The sequence below is a fragment of the Carcharodon carcharias genome, chromosome 25 (assembly GCF_017639515.1).
Source record: "Carcharodon carcharias isolate sCarCar2 chromosome 25, sCarCar2.pri, whole genome shotgun sequence".
Lineage (NCBI taxonomy): Eukaryota > Metazoa > Chordata > Chondrichthyes > Lamniformes > Lamnidae > Carcharodon > Carcharodon carcharias.
Window position 1 is genome coordinate 25,477,121 of NC_054491.1, and position 22,276 is coordinate 25,499,396.

Below are 22,276 nucleotides of genomic sequence, written 5' to 3' on the forward strand. Positions count from 1 at the left end.
CCACCAACAATGTGCCAGTTGAGGATGCTCAGTAGATGCTGGAAATCTACACCATTCTCAGACATGCAGCTCTGAGACTGTAGAGATGGCAGCAGGATTTTACCCTCACCCAATGTGCACATTCCAGGAGGGTCACTCCATGAGGACTAGGAATCCTGGCTGATCTTTGTAAAACTCCAGATAGGGACAGTTATTCGAAACAGGTACTTAAACAACAAAACTCTGCCTTCACTTGTTGCCATTTAATGGGCCAGGTGGGAAGAAACCAAAATGTTTCTCTATGTTGCAATTCACCATGGGATATTGGTGAATGAGTGCCTTTGGGTGTAGCATGGCAGGGGTGGGTTGCATTAATAGAGCTCACCTGGAGTCATTGTAGTTGTACCACTCTGCAGACTGTGGGTTCTTGCAGTATGCAGTGTAATGACCGCCCATGGTCGTGCCTGAGTGGTTGGACACAGCATAGAGGTTGTAAACTGCATGAACTGCCAAGAGAAAGAATGAAAAAGATATTTTTCCTGTGTACTTTAATCAACCATCCCATAGCAACCATTACAATGGGAGAAGCTTTACTTATTTCTGTCAGAATAATCCAATGACTAGCGCTGATGGACTCTCAGTACAGTTAAATCCTTTCCAGAATATTCCATGACGCAGCACTGATAGACTCTCAGTTAAATCCTTTCCTTTGATGCTCTCGATTAAACTTTTATCCTTTTTCCATCTACGTACAGAATGGGGTTGGAAACTTCTGGATTTAACCCCTCCCCCCACTCCTTCTGATATTTGGTCTCAATACCTTTTCACCCCTCACACATTTAGGAAGTGTCCATTTAAATGAACATGTTTAAAAATCAACAATTTTAACTTTTCTAACTCTGCGGCTGCTCAGGGTTAGGGTGAAATGCAGCTGGAGCATTCAGAGAAAACTTCAGCTCTATCCCAGTCATTGAGCTCTCACGTGCAGTGCAGCCAGAACAAGTGGATGACAACTCAGTCCATCCAAAAGAGAGATTTGTCCTGTGTCTGAGAAGTGCTATATAAGTACATCTCAAAGTACTTCACAGCCAATGCAGTACTTTTGAAGTGTAGTCAACCGTTGTAATATGGGAAGTGCGGCAGCCAATTTGCACACAGCAAGATCCCATGAATAGCAATGCGAGAATGACCAAATAATCTGTCTATTTTTGTGTGATGTAGAGTAAATATTGGCCAGGACACTAGGGATAGCTCCCTTGCTCTTCTTTCGAATAGTGCAATGAGGTCTCTAAGATGGAGCCTCAGTTTAACTTCTCATTCGTAAGATGGTACCATTGACAGTGCAGTGCTCCCTCAGTTTTGCACTAGAGGTCAGCCTTGGCTTTTTGCTCAAGCTTTGAAGTGGGACTTGAACCAGGAATCTTGTGACTCTGATGCGAGAGTACAAATCCACTGTGACATAGTAGACCCACTGGAGGAGTGGCATGGAAACACACCAGGACCATAATGCAACATGCCCATGTACTATACGGACTCTGTACACATCGCAATCATCTTAAGCACCGCACATTACTCACCATTGCTCTCAGAAGAGAACTCTCGAAGGTCGAGATCCTTCAGTGGAAAATTTACAAAGGTAGACAGTTTACTGGTGCGAATCCGAGCTTCAGAGAATCGCTTCAAATCTGCAAAACTGCTGAGTCAAGGTTCATAGGTTGCTTCAAAAAGTCACTCAAATTTCTGTCTTTCAGTAGGATGTCAACAAAAAGAGCAAAGGAGCCAGGGAACAATTTTAAACAACACTAAGCAATCTCTGTTTGGAAATTTGGGCAGACTCCCCCCAACTTCAGCTAGTGAGTAATTCTGCTCCAAGGATCAGGATTCTTCTGGGAGTCAGAGCACTACAATCAGTTTCAGGGTTGGGGTCGGTGGGGGGTGAAATGTAGTAAATGATCAGGTTGGTGTGGCTGGGACTTATCCCAACACATTCAATAGCTTAGCCAACACCACTCACTTGTGGATACTAGCCAGCTGGGTGAGAAATCAGGTTAAGCACTGCCTGTGGAACAGTACCCCATGGTGAAGCAGTGCTAGAGTCAGTACCCGCTGCTTAGGAGATAAGGGACCAACAGCAAAGTACAACATCAGAGGACACACAAAATAAAAAGGACGTGAGAACAAGAGACAGAGAGAATGGATGTGTGAGAAAGTGAGCAAGAGTGAGATACACAACTAAAACAGAGCTAGGATAAATGTGAGAGACACCGAACACTAATGCATTCTCTGTGTTTCTAGCTAGCAATGATTGAGATTATCCAACATTATTCACCTTGGGCTGGTACCTGGAATCAGGGAAACATCAGGCCCAACTCAGAATGAACTAGAACTAAAGTCCCAAGAGGTGAAATAAGATTGTTCCAGCTCACTGTCACTCAGGTTCCACACTCCCTCAATTCCAGTAGATCTCAGTTTCTAACCAATGCTAAATAAATCAACTAAACATCAGTGCAATGATGAAGATTGCCTGGCAGAAAACACAACCTTCTAGAAGCGACTTATCAGAAGGATACGAAGCACAAGGATCTTTGGGAATTTCTGGATTGTGAATTTCTTGGTACATTTCCTTCGGGCTTTGCATCTGTAGCAGGTCTGGAACACAGAACACACAAAGTTAGAGGCAGTAGAGGTAGGAGTCTACACCCGCCCTCATACTCAAATCAATCCATGATTTTGTTAAAGCAAAGCAGGAGGGTTTCGAGTCCAATACCTGGTCGGTGCTAATTTACGAACTTTAGGTAAAGGACAGGACCATTCAGCCCACTGAGCCTGTTCTGCTATTCAATTAGATGATGGCTTATCTGTGCTTCAACTCCATTTACCAACTGTAGTTCCATATCTCTTGATGTATCCGACAAACTACTGTTGATCAGAGTCTTGAAAGCCTCAGTTGAATTCTAGCACCACACATTTTGGGGAGAGATCGATCCAGATCGCCATCATTCTGTGTGAAGCAGTACTCACCCCTGCATACCCTGGCTCTAATTTTAATCGTCCTTGATTCTCACACCAGAAGAAATGTTTCTCAAACTGTATTAACATTTCAAACATCTCAATTAGATCATCCTATGATCTTCCACAAGCAAAGAAATACAAGCCTGGACAATGCAATCTATCTTTATAATTTAACCCTCTAAGCCTTGGTATCATTAAGTTATGAGTTAACTAATTTGTTAGTTAGGGGGGCTTCTGGGAAACTGTGGACTAGGGACAGGCAAATCAGTTACAGGTACAGCTAGTCACTGCTCTGTGACTTGTGCTGGGAAGGGCAGTGGATGAGAAGAGGCTTAGACTTGGTTATGATGTCCCAGGATGAAATATTAACATATTTCAAAGCGAGCCCATGTATGAGCCGGTGGTGAGATTCGTATCCAGCACAAGTTGATCCTTCTAGTAAAAGGAGGGGAGCAAAGTAGAATCCATGGATTCTCAGTACGCATTGAATACAAAACATGCAGGAATATAAAGTTTCACAAGGAGGCCAGTACTGATGACACTCATTCACAAACTTCTAAAAAATTAATTCATGGGATCTGGGTGTCGCTGGCTGGGCCAGCATTTATTGCTGATCCCTAATTGCCCTTGAGAAGGTGGTGGTGAGCTGCCTTCTTGAACTGCTGCAGTCCATGTGGTGTAAGTACACCCACAGTGCTATTAGGGAGGGAGTTCCAGGATTTTAATCCAAAATTACATGATACTGCAGGGTGACATCAAACAATTACCTCTTTTTAACAAATGTCCAAAGGGAGTTTGAAAACTAATCCTGGTTTCTGTTAGTCACCGACACTCCAAGTCCCTTTAACATTCTTTATCAAGCAATAGATTGTTGGTTGCTCTTAAGCTAATTGTGTTAATCCCATCATTCATTTGATCTCTAATTTCCCTGGGGTTTGAGTGATTGAAAATTTCTGGGAAACAAAGTAGGTTTTAAATTTAATCCTCAAATATCTTCCATTCAGTGATTGAAAGTTTCACCATGCCAAAGTTATGGCAGGTTTCAGGACTGGCTGCACTAGTGCAGATTTTGGGCATGAATCCATCCTTATTGGAAATTCAGTCCATTCTTGTCTGAACTGAACCCTGGTCTGGATATTCAGCAGAATCAAGCTCTGAAACTTTATTCTGCAGTCCCCCAACTATTGCCCCCCCCACCCCCACCCCATGAATAATTCTGATCACCACGGTTTTGGGGAAGAGGCCATTTTCCTATTCCATGTTTGCAAAATTGTCTCAGGTTAATCTCCTATTTCTAAATTTTTCCTCTTTTTTAGTCAGAGCGGAAATAGAATTTGAGCCTGACCCGAATTGTTAACTCCTCTACCCAATAATCCTGGCCCCAAAATTCAGAACCTCCCCTTCCACTGTCATCCCTCACCCTATCTATCAACACTGTGGGAGCAACTTCACTTCACAGACAGTGACATTTCAAGAGGGCAGCCCACCACCCTTCTCAGACCAGCCTCGAATAGGCTATACATGCCAGTCTTGCCAATGATGACTACATCCTGAGAATTAATTTTTATAACTGCCACTGCCTTGGTTATTGGCATTGGCAAGACCACATCTGGAATTCTGTGTGCAGTTTTGGTCTCCTTATTTAAGGAAGGATGTAAATGTATTGGAGCCGGTTCAGAGGAGGTTTACTAGATTGATACCTGGAATGAGCGGATTGTCTTATGAGTAAAGGTTGGACAGACTGGGCTTGTTTCCACTGGAGTTTAGAAGAGTGAGGGGTGATTTGATTGAAGTATATAAGATCCTGAATGGCCTTGACAAGGTGAACATTGATAGGATGTTTCCTCTTGTGGGTGAGTCCAGAACTAGGTGGCAGTATTTTAAAATTAGGGGTCGCCCTTTTAGGACAGAGATGAGGAGAATTTTTTTTCTTTAAGACTTGTGCGACTTTGGAACTCTCTGCCTTAGATGGTAGTGGAAATGAGGTCACTGAATATTTTAAAGGCGGAGGTAGATTGATTCCCTTGCCTCAGAAGAATCTAAGGTTATTGGGGGTAGATGGGAAAGTGGAATTCGAAACACAAACAGATCAGCCATGATCTTATTGAATGGCAGAGCAGGCTCGAGGGGCCGAATGGCCTATTCCTGCTCCTACTCCACATGTATGTAACCTCAGGCACTTTCCACACAAGGCCAAGCAGTAACAAAAAAGAGTGACCGGGCAAGAGCAAAGGTCAACTCACCGGCTTTTCATCTCCATCCAGAACGTCCTCTTTGGTGAATAGTCTTATACAATCCATCAGCGAAACTTCCCCATAACCCTTCTGCAAAAGGACCAACAGCCAGGAATAAATAAGCAACACAGGACATTTTATGAAAACTGTTGATAACAATGAGACATCAGCAGAGTCAAAACACTAGAAACTGATTGTGTGTGATTAAGTTGGCAGCTGAAGGGTTAAGGTCACAGTGACCTTTGCACCTAGAGCTGCTCCCCTAATTTCAACGGACACATGAGCAACTTGTCCAAAGTTCTCTAGACTAAAAGCAACAACAACTGGGAAGGCAGCAATACCTAAAGGGTTGCAGAACGCAATTGAAAGGAATGTGGTAATGGTGACAGAAAAATAAACTAATTATTCACAATAGCATTGCTCCCTTTATTCAGGAAGAGTTGGGGGTCCTGCCACACTGAAGGAAGGTTGAAGACTTTCCACCAGAAAAAGATGTACAAGCTCCAAACAAGATTGTTAAATCTGTCAACAAAAATAAAATACTGCAGATGCTGGAGAATCTGCAATAAAATCAGAAAATGCTGGAAATACTCAGCAAGTCTGGCACCATCTGCAGAGAGAGAAACAGAGTTAACATTTCAGGTCTAGGGCCTTTCTTCAGAACAGACAGGTCCTTGACCAGAAACATTCGCTCTGTTTTTTTCTCTTTACACATTCTGCAAGACCAGCTACTGTTAACCTGTCACCCTAGTTCCCTGAGTCTGGCTGCAAATGAGGAAGGAGTTTGCTGCCATTCGGAGATTAGGATTGCTCACATTTCTTCTCGCGCCTGTCGACTGACACAAACCAAACATAACTCTCCCACACCATGCAAAGGATCATCCCAAGCTCCAGACATAGTCACTGCCCTTTGCACACATTCTGACATCACGCTAGAGTTAGACAGCACACATTTTACCCAGGAGGAACTAACACATGTAACACAGTAAAGGGTCTGGTGGTATTGTGGTTACATTACTGAAATAATAATCCAGAGCGAGTGAGTTCACACCCCACCAGGCTAGCTTGAGAACTTTCAATTCAGTTTTAAAAAATGAATCTGGAATAGATAATAAATGAATAAATTGGTCTCAGTAAAAGAGAGCATGAATCTGCCCGATGGTTGTGAAAACCCAGCTGGCTTCCTTTCTGGAAAGGAACCTGTTGTCCTCATCTATTAGAAACATAGAAACTAGGGGAGCCGGAGTAGGCCATTTGGCCCTTCGAGCCTGCTCTGCCATTCAATATGATCGTGGTTGATCCTCTATCTCAACGCTGTACTCCCCCACTCTCCCCAAAACCCTTGATGCCTTTAGAGTCCAGAAATCAATCTATTTCCTTCTTAAACACATTGTGACTTGGCCTCCACAGCCTTCAGTGATCAAGAATTCCACAGGTTCACCACCCTCCGAGTGAAGAAGTTTCTCCTCATCTCAGTCCTAAATGGTCTATCCCGTATCCTGAGACTGTGATCCCTTGTTCTACCCACCGCCCCACTCCCCCCACCGAGTCAGAGGAAACATCATTCCTGCATCCAGTCTGTCCAGCCCTGTCAGAATTTTATATGTTTCAATGAGATCTCCTTTCATTCTTCTAAACTCCAGTGAATACAGGCCTAGTCGGCTCAATCTTTCCTCATGGGGCAATCCTGCCATCCCAGGAACCAGTCTGGTGAACCTTCGCTGCACTCCCTCTATGGCAAGTATTTTTAGGAAAGGAGATCAAAACTGCACACCATACTCCAGGTGTGGTCTCACCAAGGCCCTGTACAGCTGCAGGCCTATATGTGACTCCAGTCCAACACCAACAGGTCTGATTCTGAAGAGGTCTAGCAAGCCAACTACAATTAAATGGGCAATAAATGCCACATCGAGAATGAATAGGAAAGCAGGTGCTGAGGCTTTCATCCCTCTTCTGTTGAGCTCAGTTGTTATGGAAACAGAGGTGTTCTAACAGTTAACCCCTAGGGTGGAACTTTAAGCCTGCTGGATATTACGGTCCCGCCAAAGTCATTGGGCTTTTGAATGGTGTGCCGCATTTTATAGCCCCACCCCCGCTGTGACAGGGCTGTAATCTTCCACCCCTAGTGTTTCGCTTCTCTTTCCAAAGGTTTGACTGTGCATAGTGATGGCACCATGGCTGTTTCCTGGGTAATAGTTACAGGTAAAGGATGTTCCTATGGTCAAATAGCATCTGAATATTAGCAGCTCCTCTGCTGTTTATCAGGTGCTATAATGTCCACACCCTTGCTTCCTCTGGTGCAAGCCTACCCAGAATGTGAACCTGATGTAACTGCATCCTATAAAAACGCTCTTTCAGATATTGACACTGCAGAAATGCAGCAACAGTCGAGGTGTATGCTGGTACCAGCTGTAACTTCAGTATCTTACCTTCGAGATGGGCAGTGACAGGTCCCAGAAAGGATCAAACACTGTGGAGCAGTAGCCGCACTCACTGCAGGTGAGGGAACTTTTCAACTGGCCCACAAAATGATCTGGAAAACACAAATCATCCAAGTTACTCTTTGAAAAAAAAAATCAGGTATTTCCTCCAGAATTTTCCTGACATTCGCAATTCTGATCTGCGCAATCACATGCCCATACCTAGTTCCGTTCATGTGGAAACCTGAAGGTGCTGCACTCACCTACAATCCGACTGTCCTCTCTCTCCAGGTACTTCTTCCACATTCTTCTCCCCTTTTCATCATCACTAGAGATGGAGAGGAAAATTTAAACTGAGTGCCCACATCATACACCAACGTCGTTCACCACATACCACCATTATCATATTATCCTAAATTCTTTAACTAATTAGAAAAACTTCTGAATTTGAAAACACAGTAACAATGAAGCACACAAAGTGAGTTTGGGAGCAGTGCCTGGGTGTGAGTTAGGTCAGGGCAATGCCTCTGTTCCAAATTTCTACAACCTAACACACTCCGGCCATAGCAGCAATATCAGGGGAACAAGGAGCGGAGGGACATTGTTCTCATCTCAATCAGCAGTTTCAATCACCCCAAAGTTGACTCTAGAATGTTGCAGGGCAATAATTGGACATAGGGTCGGCTAAATTGGGAATGTAAATAAAACTAAAGGAGAGTTACTAGGAAGTTATATTTGCAAGAAGACAGAAATAACAATTTATTGGAGCTCACTACCACAAGGAGTATAATAGCGTAATGCATTTAAAGGGAAGCTTGGTAACCTCAAGAGGGAGAACAGAATAGAAAGCTATGCTGATGTGTTTAGGTGCAGGAGGGTGAGAAGGAGCTTGTGTGAAGCATAAATAAGTGTGGCCAAATGAGCTGTTTCTGTGCTGTAAATTCTAAGAAACTCGAAATTTCAGGGACCACACGCGCCTCTCCCTAAAATTAAATTGAAATAGGAAGATTGTGAACTGGATCCTGCACAGAATAAAACTCAAGCACTCAGCACGAGGAATCTGCATGCAGGCAGCTCCAACAGGTTAATGGACAAGTAGGGGTCATACGGGGAGATTGCTGACACTTACAGAAGGTGGTCCAGGTCATCTGCTGTAGCCTTGGAACGGACCGAAACTCTGTTCACTTCATTGTGAAGCCCGTCCAGCAAGAAACGCAGAAACTCCTGGGCATCCTGTTGACTGAACGAGCAAAACAATTTCAAAATTAAGGTCTGGTAAGGAAGAACAAATAAACTTGCATTTATATAGCAACTTTCATCATTACCCAGGACTCAGAGGAACTTTAATGCAACAGAATGAGTCAAGCCCAGGTATGTCCCTTGGCGGCAGGAACTGTGCTAACAGCTTTCAGCCCTGACTACTAATTATATTTTGGATGTTACTTACTTGTATCCCACAAACCGCGGGGCGTATTTCTGGATTTGTGTTTTAAACTCCGAAGGGCTGATAGGGTCGTTGTTGGATGATGTCCACAGGGCCTGGAGAAGCTTCGCAAATTCTACAGGAGAGAACAAAGACTGATGAGCTTTAGTGGCATTGGTCAGTGCAGGCTGAGGAGTACTCAAATTATTTTAAGCATTTTCATAGAATAATTCAGCCCAGGAGGAGGTCATTCAGCATATTATCAATGATATTGCCTTTGTAATTGATGCCTACGGTGATTGATTAGCGCCATTTGGTGATAATGATATTCCAGACGATGTAAGCTCGGTCAAAAACAGAATTACCTGGAAAAACTCAGCATGTCTGGCAGCATCGGCGGAGAAGAAAAGAGTTAGATGATGTGCGAGACATCCCAGAAGCCAAGCTCAGAACTGTAAAACACTTTGCTTCATGTTGAAGCAATGGGGATGGGGGGGCTGGTTTAGGAGGTAAAGATTTATTGGCCTCTCCATAGCCCTTGGCCAACACACGGGGGTGCTTACCCTCCATCAGCGCAGTGTTGGTGCGGCTCCGGTTGTTCAGATCTCGCCGGTAGGTGTTCTGAATACAATAATCTCGCAGCTCCCGGGTGTTGCTCAAACACTGCAGGATGGAGTTCATGAAACACTGCATCAAAAAAAAAGGAACATTAGTGGCTACACTAACGAAAAGGAGGTGAGGAGAGCAGGTGGGATTCACACTGAGGCTGGTAGGATGGAATGAACGGGACCAGTGCTTACATCCAGAACAGACCTGGAGCTCCTGGCTATTCTGCATGGCAACAAGCTGCAGCTCTCTGGGGCATTGCCATGGGCAGGGCAACTTTCACTCCAAGGACAGACTGGCAATCGTGAAAACAAAACCAAAAACCAGTTTGGCTCCTTGAGGCAGCAGCAGAGTTTATGGTCTGCAGCTACTGAGAGCTGCAACCCTCAGTTACGGAGACGGAGCAGGGAAACAGAACTGGGTCATAACAAATTCCAGGATATGGAAACTTGTCCATCACTCTCACACACTCTCCTGCTGTCTCCCCTCCTCTGGATTCCCCATCACCTATCTTACATCTCCTATTCTATGGAGGCAGCCTGTGACTGAGGTAGAATTATTCTCGAGTCAGGAGGCCCCAGCAGTGGATGGAACTCCAGCTTGGACTTTGGATCGATATCCAGCAGGTTCCCTGCATCTGCATGAATTACAGGAGTCTGAAGGAGTTATAATTCCTATAGGCTTCATCCCAGAGACATTGCCAGCTGTCTTCTGACCCACTTTCCTTCGCCACCCCCACTTCTTCCAACCTGTAGCTTACCTGCCTCTGAGGATTTGCTTTTAGGAGCCTTGTTTAAAAACAGCCTGAACGAACACAGCTGACACCTCAGTTTGTTTATAAAACAGACGTAAAAACAGGTGTCTCAAATACAGGCGTATGTTTGCAAATCCCAAGTCACCATTCCCACAACACCGTAACATCCAGCCGGTGTTTAATCAACACACACTGTTTTGGGTTCAAGTTCCAAGCTCTCTTGTACTTTGACTGGCTTCTGTTTTTGATACCACTGTTGTGTGAATACTCAAGCCACCCATCAGCTTCCAACACAATGAGCTCCACTCCCCCACATTATAACCAGATTCACAATCCCAAAATGTGTCAGCTGATGAATACTTTCCCCAGTTCCTCAGCTTGGGAACAGTGTAACACTTTGAATGCTCAGTGCTCCAGGGCTATGAGGCAGGTGAGAAATCATTCAGAGCTCCTGCTTCTGATTGCTTCAGGAACCCTCACTGGAAAACTGGTGCGGATTTTGTTTCAGAACAAGACTATACTGTGATGTGAAGCTCCCACAGTGGAATAGCACAACAACACATACTGTCTATTCTCATTCTCAAATTTGCCCATTTGGGGAAGTTAAAGGCAGTTAGCCTTTGTAAATAGATCTGCCTAGCCTCAGCTGGCCCTGCCTTACCCTGCCCAACACCATTGGACATGAAGCCCCTTTTAAACCAAGCAAATCAACTCCAAAATTCACTCTTAAATAAATGCCAACTTCTGGAGATTATCCACAATCGAGTAATCTGTTTTTACTGAAAAATGAAACTCACTGTGTTGCCCAGATTCCGAAGCCCTACTAGACCCTGGCTGGTTTTCGAATTCTGAAAAACAAAATAGGAACAAAGATTAAACGGGAGTTTTAAATTTTCGGATATAATAGTTTACCAGTCGGAGTCGGTTTGGGCTTTGAATCAGTTGGAAATATGGAACAAAGGCTTTAAATCACAGCTGGAGTAAACATCAGCAATGCCACTAATCCTGGCACTCAATGTTCTCCGGTCCATTCATACAACAAAGGGAACTCCAATTAAACATGTCCTGACATGGAGGCTTATTAACCTGACAAGTGCTGAACATTTGAGGCCCCCCCCATTGGAGTTTTACTCTCAATGATCAAAAGTACCGGCTCTGACCAGGGTATGGGTCCTCACAGGCTCTGATATCTCACCCACGCACCCTTTGCTCATGGATAAACCTACACTGGATGTCTTGTCCAGTAATCCCACTGTAAAGGGGAGGTTTGCATTTGCAGCAACTGATCACTTCACTGAACAATATCCCAAAGTGCCTCACACAGATTACCTCTGAAGTCCAGTTATTTTGTTGGGTTTTTTTGTACACAGTGGAGACCCAACAGATAACAATTAGATAAATGACCAGTTACCAGTTTCATGTGGTGTTGAGGGAAGAATGTTGACCAAGAACTCATGTTCATTCAGTGTGCCCTGGGAGTTTTGACTTCCACTCAAGTAAATGGAGTTTCAAGTTTATTGTATCATCTGAAAAATGGCACCTCTGACAGTGCAGCACTTGCTCGGTATTGCACTCAGTACATTAGCCTAGATTGTGTGCTTGGGTCTCTGGGGTGGGACTCAATCCCATGATCTCATGAATTGGAAGCAAGAGTGAGCTACAATGAGACTATTGCCCTATCACCTGGGGAGGGGAGGTGGTGGCGTAGTGGTAATGTCACTGGGCTGGTAATCCAGAGGCCCAGCCTAGTGCTCCAGGGCTTGGCTCAAATCCCACCACAGCAGCTGGTAGAATTTAAACTGAATTAATAAAAACCTGGAATTGAAAGCTGGACATGAAACTATCCATTGCTGTAAAAACCCATCAAGTTCACTAATGTCCTTTAGGGAAGGAAATCTGCCGTCCTTACCTGGTCTGGCCTACATGTGACTTCAGACCCACAGCAGTGTGGTTGACTTTTAAAGTGCCCTCTGAAATGGCTGAGCAAATTCTCAGTTCTCAAGTGCAATTAGGGATGGGCAATAAATGCAGTGACACCAACATCCCAGAAAACAATTTTAAAAATTGTTTTCTGGGATGTTCTGGATTTTCTGGAAGTGCCAACATATGCTTCAACCCTACAGATACCCACAAGTTGGGAAGGTCTGTACCACTCACTCTAACCAAACCAGTTAGTGGGATTTCAAGTTCCTCCCGGTTTATTATAACTGAGTTTTAATTTTTGAAAATGAAGAAGGAGGTACAGCTTGTGGGCCAGGAACCAAAGACCAAGCAATCTCGGAAACTTCTCTTGAATTTCTTCCAACAGCAGGCTGATTATCTCTCGTCTGTTCCCTTTGTTTCCACTTAAGGCTTTCAGTGCTTGGATATTATTGAAAAGGTCACTGTTCCATCGACACTCCCCTACCCTGGAAATACTAATCCTTCTCTACAACTAGCCTTGGTAAAATATGATCCAGAGAATGCCAGGTTCCAAGGGAGATGTCTTCAGTCTGCAACCCCTGTCCCCAGGTTTACTGATCTCTCAGGAGAGTACTGCCTCTTGCTGGGGCTCCTGCACCTGACTGCACCTGAGCACTCAGCCGTTCTTCAGATAGTAACCACCGACATGCTGCAAACGAGATGCTATACCGACATGCTACACACTCTGCAGTAGAAGCCACTGCATGGAGATCAGGAGCAGAGACCCTGGCCATTTTATTTTCCCTTTGCTACTCTGAAGTGCTGAAGCTGAAACTGGAATAGGGAACAGTCTAGACTAGGCTACTTTTGCTTCAAACCTGATCAACCCCAAGAACGCCCATATTAGGCCATTCCTGTTTGTACTGTAGTAAAAGTAGTGAATCAACCAGACAAAGCTTGTGGGAAAATTTGATTTCACTAATTCTGAAAAAAAGGAAAGATTTGCATTTTTAAAAAAAACCTTTTATGCCCTTTATAGCCAGTGAAGTACTTTTGAACTATTGTAACACAGGAAACACAGCCACCAATTTGTACGGTGAGGACTCAAACAGCAGTGAGATAATGACCAGACTGGCTGTTTTAATGATGTTGGTTGAGGATAAATATTGACCAGGGCACTGGGGATAACTCCCCTTCTCTTCTTTGAACTAATGCCTTGGGAGCTTTTATACCCACCTGTGAGGGCACAAAGGGGCCTTGGCTAAACACTTCATCCAAAAGACAGCACCTCCAACAGTGTAGTATTCCCTCTACTGCACTCAAGTGTCAGCCTTGATTTTTGTGCTTAAGACCTGGACTTGACCCATGACAAAAATAAAAATACCTGGAGAAACTCAGCAGGTCTGACAGCATCGGCGGAGAGAATACAGTTAATGTTTCGAGTTCGTATGACTCAACAGAACTAAAGAAAAATAGAAAAGAGGTGAAATATAAGCTGGTTTAAGGGGGGTGGGACAAGTAGAGATTGATAGAGGGCCAGTGATAGGTGGAGATGTCATAGACAAAAGGACAAAGAGGTGTTGAAGATAGTGATATTATCTAAGGAATGTGCTAATAGGTGACATAAGGGTAGAAAGCAGGACAAGCAAGGTACAGATAGCCCTAGTGGGGGTGGGATGGGGGGGAAGGGATCGAAATAGGCTAAAAGGTAGAGATAAAACAATGGATGGAAATACATTTAAAAATAATGGAAATAGATGGGAAAAGAAAAATCTATACAAATTATTGGAAAAAAGAGGGATCGGAAAGGGGGTAGGGATGGAGGAAAGAGCTCATGAGCTGAAATTGTTGAATTCAATATTCAGTCCAGAAGGCTGTAAAGTGTCTAGTCAGAAGATGAGGTGCTGTTCCTCCAGTTTGCATTGAGCTTCACTGGAACAATGCAACAAGTCAAGGACGGATATGTGGGCATGAGAGCAGGGTGGAATATTGAAATGGCAAGCGACAGGGAGTTCTGGGTCATGCTTGGGACAGACTGAAGACTGAAGGACCCATGACAATCAGACTCAGACGAGAGTGCTGCCAATAAGGGAACAGCTAATGCCCAAACTGCTCCAGAGAGCTGTCTGTCTGTCTGCATGCCTCTGTCCTAAGAGAAATCATTTAAAGGAAGTTCAGATTTTGAAAGCTTCGTTATTGAGGCAAATATTGGAATTCCTCACCAGCAAACATGAGCAATTTGAAAGTGGCCGTCTGCAATTGTATTAGCCTTTCACAATCTCTTTAATTGCGGCTAACTTGCTGTCACACCCCAACCTCCCAGTACAATAAGAACCTGCTTAATAAAGTTGCAGTGGGGCACAGAGCTTATCACAGGCTGCACCAATGCTGTAGGGTTCAGTGCCTGACTGGGAACTTTCTCTGGAAGTTGACTCAAACTCTTGACATTAAAGGGTCCTTTACAATTAAAAAATACTGGGCTTATCATCAGGCTGGTTGCCGGAGGGGTAAAAAACATAAGGCTGCACAGGGCACTGCTTATGTAAACATACAGTTCAAGCTCGGGTCCATGGGCAACATTCTCACCTCTGAATCAGAAGATCATGGGTTCTAGTACCACTCCAGAAATTTTAACATAAAATCCAGGCTGACGCACCCTGGTCAGGGATGTTGGGGCCAGGCGCTGCACTGTCGGAGGGTGGGCTCTTCCACAATTGGATGAGGCTTTATACCAAAGCCATGGATGTAGCCATATTTTTCTTTTTTTTTTAAAGCAACACCCAGTTCATTTTTTCTGATGTCACTTGATGATTTTTCTGCCTTTGGTGAAGATTTCTTTAGTCCCATTACTCTTTGGTTACTGTAAGATTTTGTCACGCTGTACATCCACATCTGCTGGTACTACAATCTTAACATCACCATGACTCAAAACTCAAAGCTCACAGTTCATTTTCCTGCAGCCCCTTCACTTTTCACTCAGAGCCCTTACCTCAAAAGGGGTTTATTCCTCGATTACAGGGTTATTCCTCTCCTTTATATTTTTTTAATAAACACGGAGAAAGTGAAATCGTCCTAAAAACCCTACTCTTCGAGAAAGTTAGATTTTATTATTTCCAATTTAGAGACATATCTGTAAATTCCCAGTAACACAACAGGTCCATGCTGATCTTTATGCTCCAAATGCATCTCATCCCATTCATCTTCATCTCACCCTCTCAGCATATCGTTCTGGCCCTTTCTCCCTCGTGAGTTTATATAACTTCCTCTTAAACATTATTCATCTCAAGGTGCTCCTTATGGATAATGAATTCCATATTCTTACCACTTTCTAAAAGACAAGTTCATAGAAAAGGTGCACAGAACTGTTCGGATAAAGTCATCAAGCTGAAATGTTAACTCCGCTACTCTACGCAGATGCTGCCTGACCTGCTGAATTCTCTGTTTTTATTTCAGAGCTTCAGCATCATTTGCTTTGCGTTATATTTAACAACTTTATGCTGTGGTGGGGAGGGTGTGGGAAACAGGCAGCCTGTTGAATCAGACGGTGTAGGAACAACCTGGGCTAGAATTGGCTGGATATTTGGGAGAGTAGAGAGGGCATTGAGGCAAATGTGGGATCAGATTCTGTCCAAGTCACTTGTCCGCAGGACTGAGGAACGGTGCTTCACAGTGAGAATCAGGATTAGAAAAGGGTCACGTGTGAACAGAAACATCACACTGCTTGTACAAAGGTCACAAGTTCATTTGTGACCCCTAGAACAACATTGTCATCCAATCAGGAAGAGAATTCACATCTTCAGGGCTGAGGTTTGGATAGAGAAACTGACTCGCTGTGAACGGAGTTGTGCAGTCAGACACTGATGCTCGAGGTGTATCACTTGCTTTTTTTTAAAACCAATCGCCGTTCCTCTCTGCAGCAAGGGACACACGGCTAACCAGGCCAAGGAGAACAGAAATAGCCACTGAGATAATCTAACAAGTGCAGCCCCACTGAGAATAGCAACATAGCTTCGATCCTTTTGCTAAGATGATAGACGGCTGCAATGACGTCTCAGAGCCTCTGACGTTACAGCATTTTCATTAACTGGCTGTTCATCTGTCTCCAGTTGTAATCAGCTCCGGCTGGCATCATTACCAGTGAGCGTCACACGCATCTGCTTTGCTCTGCAGACTGCCCAGAACAAGCAACTTACTCTCAGCTTTTAAACAGGGAAGGGGCAGGAGGGGGTGGGGGTAGAGTTCTAATTTAGGACACCATGTATAAAATGGGTAGGAGTGAGATTCAGCAACACGGTTTATGCCACCCACATTTGGAAACCCTCCAATTTACATGATGAGACGTTAAAGCAAGGCCCTGTCAGGGGGCTGCACACGATCCCACAGCGCTATTCAAAGAAGAGTAGGCACGTTCTCCCCAATATCCCAGCCAATATTTATCCCTCAATCAACATCACTAAAAACTGATCATCTGGTCATTATCACATTGATGTTTCTGGGGGGTTTTTTTGTGCGCAAATTGGCCGCAGTGTTTCCTACCTTACAACAATGGAGTACATTTCAAAAAGTATTTCAATAGGATGTCCAGAGCTCGTGAAAGGTGCCATACCAATGCAAGTCTTTCTCCTTTAATTAGGATGGAGATGGTAACAGTAGCCTGGGATCCTGCTCCTTAACACCTTCCTGTGGCTCTGGTTGAAGTGTAAGGTGAGGAGTTTCAGCAGTGACAATCCATGGTTCAAATGCTTTGCCTCACCATCTGGTCTCACCTGAGAATGGGTCTGGGTCCCAACCCAGTGGCCATAGTATGGCCAGTTTGTCAATCTGTATCCCAGTGAGAGTCAGCACCTTCAGGAGAGGAGGGGACCTGTACCCCAGTGAGAGTCAGCACCTTCAGGAGAGGAGGGGGACCCGTACCCCAGTGAGAGTCAGCACCTTCAGGACTGGAGGGGACTGACAGAACATGTTTGGATCAAGGTGCATCTGCTGGTGAAGAAAGGGTGAAGGAGGAACAGTGCCCAATTGAGTTCTTAAAAGAGCAGAAAACAATCTTTTGCAGAAAGGCTGCTTAAATCATTAGCTCAGGTCAGAGGGTGATTTCAGAAATGAGAATACCAACCCTGCCAAGGAAGCTAACTGTACAATCAGCCAAGGCACTGACAGTTTCTGCTGGTGAAGCTGCTCAGTTTGTTGGGAATATCTCAGTGAGAGCAGGGAGTATCAGTCCCAAAAAGGGTTACAACTATCAAACCTGACTTCTGGCATCAGCAATCTTTGAAAGTGCAATTATTTTGTTAATTCCATGCTTTGAAGAGCAATCTGGGATATAAAAGGAGACAACCTGGATTAGGTTTCCATGTTTGACATGACCCTGGTATTAAAGGGGCAGAGATTAGGGTATTTGAGGCTCGCACCTCCCCGAAACACCACCGAACTTCATATAAAAAGATGCAGCAAGAGTGAGAGTGAATGGGTCAGGGAAAGAGAAAGACAGAGAGATCGAGAGTGAAAAAGGAGAGAAAGAGACAGAGAGAGAGAGAGAGGGGAGATAAAAATAATATTTACAGAATAAGAGAGAAAGAGGAGGAGAGGAACAGGTGAGTCAGGATGGTGATAGAGGATAAGAGAAAGGGAAAGGGTGTGGTGAGAAAAAAAAAAGAGGGGGCAGGAAATATAGATGGAAGTACAAACATGTATCAGTCTTCCTGCACTGGACCATTATTGGTGTAACCTCTAGCCAGTTATCCAGGCCTCAAAACTCTAAGTCACAGTAAGTTTGGTCTTCCAATAGCTATTGTTACACTGGTAAAGTGCACTGTTGGACACAGCCCACAGGTCTCCTACAGATCAGTACAGCCTGAAGGCCAGAGAATGGGACAACCCAAAACAGGTCGGCCTAACCATTCAGTTCAGTGTATCCCAGCAGGTTTCACCAGTTGTAACCGTCTGTAAGACATGGAGCAGCTAATGTGAGCACATGTCGTGGGTAAAGGCAGCCAGAGGGTCCATTCTAGTGGAGCTGACACACTCTGGCACAACAGGCTTCCAGTGTAATGGGACAATTTCACTCCCACATCCTGGCATCTCTTAGGACTCAAATAGCAGAACAATTCCGCACACACCCCTCCCTAACTCCTGTAGGTGGATGACTGATGTTGGAGAATTAGTTTCACAGGCACCAGATTCCTGCAGCCGTCATGAATGAGCTGACACACACTGAGTGGACAGGTTAGTTTCTTTTGTAAAATAAAAGCGTAAATGATTGCTTGAAGTTTATACCAGGTCCCTCTCCCGTCTTACTGGACCTGACATTTTGCCCAGAAAGATTTTCTGACAGTAAATCTGAGGAGACCCCATCAGCTAAATAACGAGCAAAAAGGGAAATCAGATAGACCCTGGAATTAAAAAGAATATTTGCCCAGCTGTGTGGAAAGAGGAGAGGAATTCATTGGGTAGCTCTTTCAGAGAACCGGCACAGGCACAATGGGCCGAGTGGCCTCCTTCTGTGCTGTAAGATTGTATGAAATTCATCCCATTTGGTCTGTTTCTCAAGATTGGGTTCAGGAGATGACCTTTTTAAGCTGCCTATTATTCAGCATTTTGAATTTGGAGACAGGCTTTGTAGAGCTGCTGCTCCCGAGGGCAGGAGGGAGATTATCTCTGACCCTCCCCGCCCCCCCCCCACCCCCCTCCATCTCCTTCCAGAGCCTCTGAAGTGACCCCACTTCCCCCCCCACCCCGGGTTACTGGGCATTTGCAATGAAAAGACACAGACTCCAATACCGCGAGCCGGGCTCAGGGGCCAGACACTGACTGACCCACTGATCGAGGTCCGGAGCCTCCTTACCTTGGCCTGGTTGATGAGCAGTCCTACGAAGGTGGAGACCAGCATCGAGCCGGAGACGCTGGGAGTTTTCCTGCGGAGCTCCTTGTTGAAGAGGCTGAGGACCGGCTCCTCGGTCACGCTCACCGTGTAAGACTGTCGCATGCTGGGCATGGCCGAGACCAGGACCGAGGGCTAGGGGCTGGGAACGGGAGCGGGAACCCTGCTGCCGGCTGTGAGGAGCGAGCAGAAGCAGCAGCCCCGGAGGCGGCTTTATATAAAACCCTGGCAGCCTCGCACGTCAGCCTGTGTCAGGGCAGCTGGAGGTCCGCCTTCCCTTTAACTCTCTCCGCTCTGGGACTCTGCACCAGCTCCACACATCCCAGAGTCAGGCATCCCCACATTAAACTGCCTGACCAGCACTGGGTAACTCCAGTTCTCATCTTCTAACATTCAAATGCTAATTAAACATTTCCATCAGAAAATTAAATCGCCATATATTTCCTGACGCCCGTGTTGTCAATAAAATAATCTAACTTTAAATACCAACTCCAACCACTAACTCTAACCTTAACCAGTAACTCTAAACTTAACCACTATCTCTAACCATAACCAGTAACTCTAAATTTAACCACTATCTCTAACCTTAACCAGTAACTCTAAACTTAACCAACGACTAATTTAACTGTAACCACTAACCTTAAATGTTAACGATATTTACTAACTCTAAGTGATGCAGTGTTACTAGACATTATCACATCATCTATAATACAAACTGGCCCCGTTATCAATAATAACTCCAAAAACATTTTATGACTCAATTTACAATTAATTAAGGTAACACAAAAGTGAAAGTCTTGCATTTATATAGCATCTTTCACAACATCAGGGCATCCCAAAGTGCTTTATAGCCAACAAAATACTTTTAAAGTGTGGTGACTGTTGCAAAGTAGGAAATGCAGCAGTTGATTTGTGTACAGCAAGCTCCCACAAACTGTATTGGTTGAGGGATAAATAAGGTCTGGGGCATCATGGGGAGCTTACCTGCTGTACTGTACCTTTTACATCCACCTGAGAGAGTTTAATACAATATCCTGGGCTTTATTAACAGGGGCATAGAGTACAAGAGCAAGGAGTTTATGTTGAACTTGTATAAGACACTAGTTTGGCCTCAGCTAGAGTATTGTGTCCAGTTCTGGGCACTACACTTTAGGAAAGATGTGAAGGCATTGGAGAATGGTAAAAAAAAAATCACAAGAATGGTTCCAAGGATGAGGAACTTCAGTTACAAAGATAGATTGGAGAATTGGGACTGTTTTTCTTGGAGAAGAGAAGGCCGAGAAGAGATTTGATAGAAGTTTTCAAAATCATAAGGGGTCTGGACAGAGTAGATAGGGTGAAACTGTTCCCACTCATGGAAGAATTGAAAATGAGAGGGCACAGATTTAAAGTAATTGGCAAAAGAAGCAAAAGCGATATGAGGAAAAGCTTTTTCATGCAATGAGTGGTTAGAGGCTGGAATATACTGCCCGAGAGTATGGTGGAGGCAGGTTCGATCAAGGCATTCAGATGGAAAATAGACCATTATCTGAAAAGGGAGAATGTGTAGGGTTATGGGGAGAAGGTGGGGGAATGGTGCTAAGTTTATTGCTTACTTGGAGAGCTGTTTCAGACATGATGGGCTGAATGGATTCCTTCAGAGCTGTAAAATTTCTGTGACAATCTTATCCGACATACAGTACCTCTGACAGTGCAGCTCACCCTCAGTACTGCACTGAGAGCACTCAGTACAGCCTGGATCATGAGCTCAAGTTTCTGAAGTGGGATTTGAATCCACAACCTTCTGAATCTGAGGCAAATTTTCAACATGAGGTATTAAAAATGATGAACTGAAATCCAGCAGCTTTATTGGGAAAACAGTAACAGAAAATGCTGGAAACACTCAGCAGCTCAGTCAGTCAATCAACATTTCAGGTCTTAAGAATTATGTTTCTGAGGAAGGGTCTTAGAGAAATGTGGAACTGATTTTGCTTCAGTATCTCCACAGACACTGTCTGACTGCTCAATATGTCCACAACACTGTCTGACTGCTCAGTATCTCCACAGACACTGTCTGACTGCTCAGTATCTCCACAGACACTGTCTGACTTCTCAGTATCTCCACAGACACTGTCTGACTTCTCAGTATCTCCACAGACACTGTCTGACTGCTCAGTATCTCCACAGACACTGTCTGACTGCTCAGTATCTCCGCAGACACTGTCTGACTGCTCAGTATATCCACACTGTCTGACTTCTCAGTATCTCCACAGACACTGTCTGACTGCTCAGTATCTCCACAGACACTGTCTGACTGCTCAATATGTCCACAACACTGTCTGACTGCTCAGTATCTCCACAGACACTGTCTGACTGCTCAGTATCTCCACAGACACTGTCTGACTGCTCAGTATCTCCACAGACACTGTCTGACTTCTCAGTATCTCCACAGACACTGTCTGACTTCTCAGTATCTCCACAGACACTGTCTGACTGCTCAGTATCTCCACAGACACTGTCTGACTGCTCAGTATCTCCGCAGACACTGTCTGACTGCTCAGTATATCCACACTGTCTGACTTCTCAGTATCTCCACAGACACTGTCTGACTGCTCAGTATCTCCACAGACACTGTCTGACTGCTCAATATGTCCACAACACTGTCTGACTGCTCAGTATCTCCACAGACACTGTCTGACTTCTCAGTATCTCCACAGACACTGTCTGACTGCTCAGTATCTCCACAGACACTGTCTGACTGCTCAATATGTCCACAACACTGTCTGACTGCTCAGTATCTCCACAGACACTGTCTGACTTCTCAGTATCTCCACAGACACTGTCTGACTGCTCAGTATCTCCACAGACACTGTCTGACTGCTCAATATGTCCACAACACTGTCTGACTGCTCAGTATCTCCACAGACACTGTCTGACTTCTCAGTATCTCCACAGACACTGTCTGACTGCTCAGTATCTCCACAGACACTGTCTGACTGCTCAATATGTCCACAACACTGTCTGACTGCTCAGTATCTCCACAGACACTGTCTGACTGCTCAGTATCTCCACAGACACTGTCTGACT

At 44.6% G+C, this 22,276-nt stretch overlaps 1 protein-coding gene across 4 annotated transcripts in view; it reads right to left on the minus strand.

Moving 5' to 3' along the window:
• The window catches only part of LOC121269629 (ubiquitin carboxyl-terminal hydrolase 2-like), a 101,723-nt gene that overhangs the window by 4,379 nt on the left and 75,068 nt on the right, over nt 1-22,276 (minus strand). For 2 of the 4 annotated variants that reach the window (XM_041174371.1, XM_041174370.1), the window contains exons 3-12: nt 11,226-11,276; nt 9,632-9,755; nt 9,093-9,204; nt 8,775-8,885; nt 7,909-7,973; nt 7,655-7,758; nt 5,235-5,315; nt 2,550-2,628; nt 1,557-1,664; nt 365-485 (exon numbers count right to left, since the gene is read on the minus strand). In XM_041174371.1, coding sequence (XP_041030305.1) covers nt 365-485; nt 1,557-1,664; nt 2,550-2,628; nt 5,235-5,315; nt 7,655-7,758; nt 7,909-7,973; nt 8,775-8,885; nt 9,093-9,204; nt 9,632-9,755; nt 11,226-11,276 — 956 coding nt within the window. Of the gene's footprint in view, nt 1-364; nt 486-1,556; nt 1,673-2,549; nt 2,629-5,234; nt 5,316-7,654; nt 7,759-7,908; nt 7,974-8,774; nt 8,886-9,092; nt 9,205-9,631; nt 9,756-11,225; nt 11,277-19,174; nt 19,389-22,276 lie in introns of those variants that run through there. The other 2 variants (XM_041174373.1, XM_041174372.1) reach the window with 2 other exon arrangements.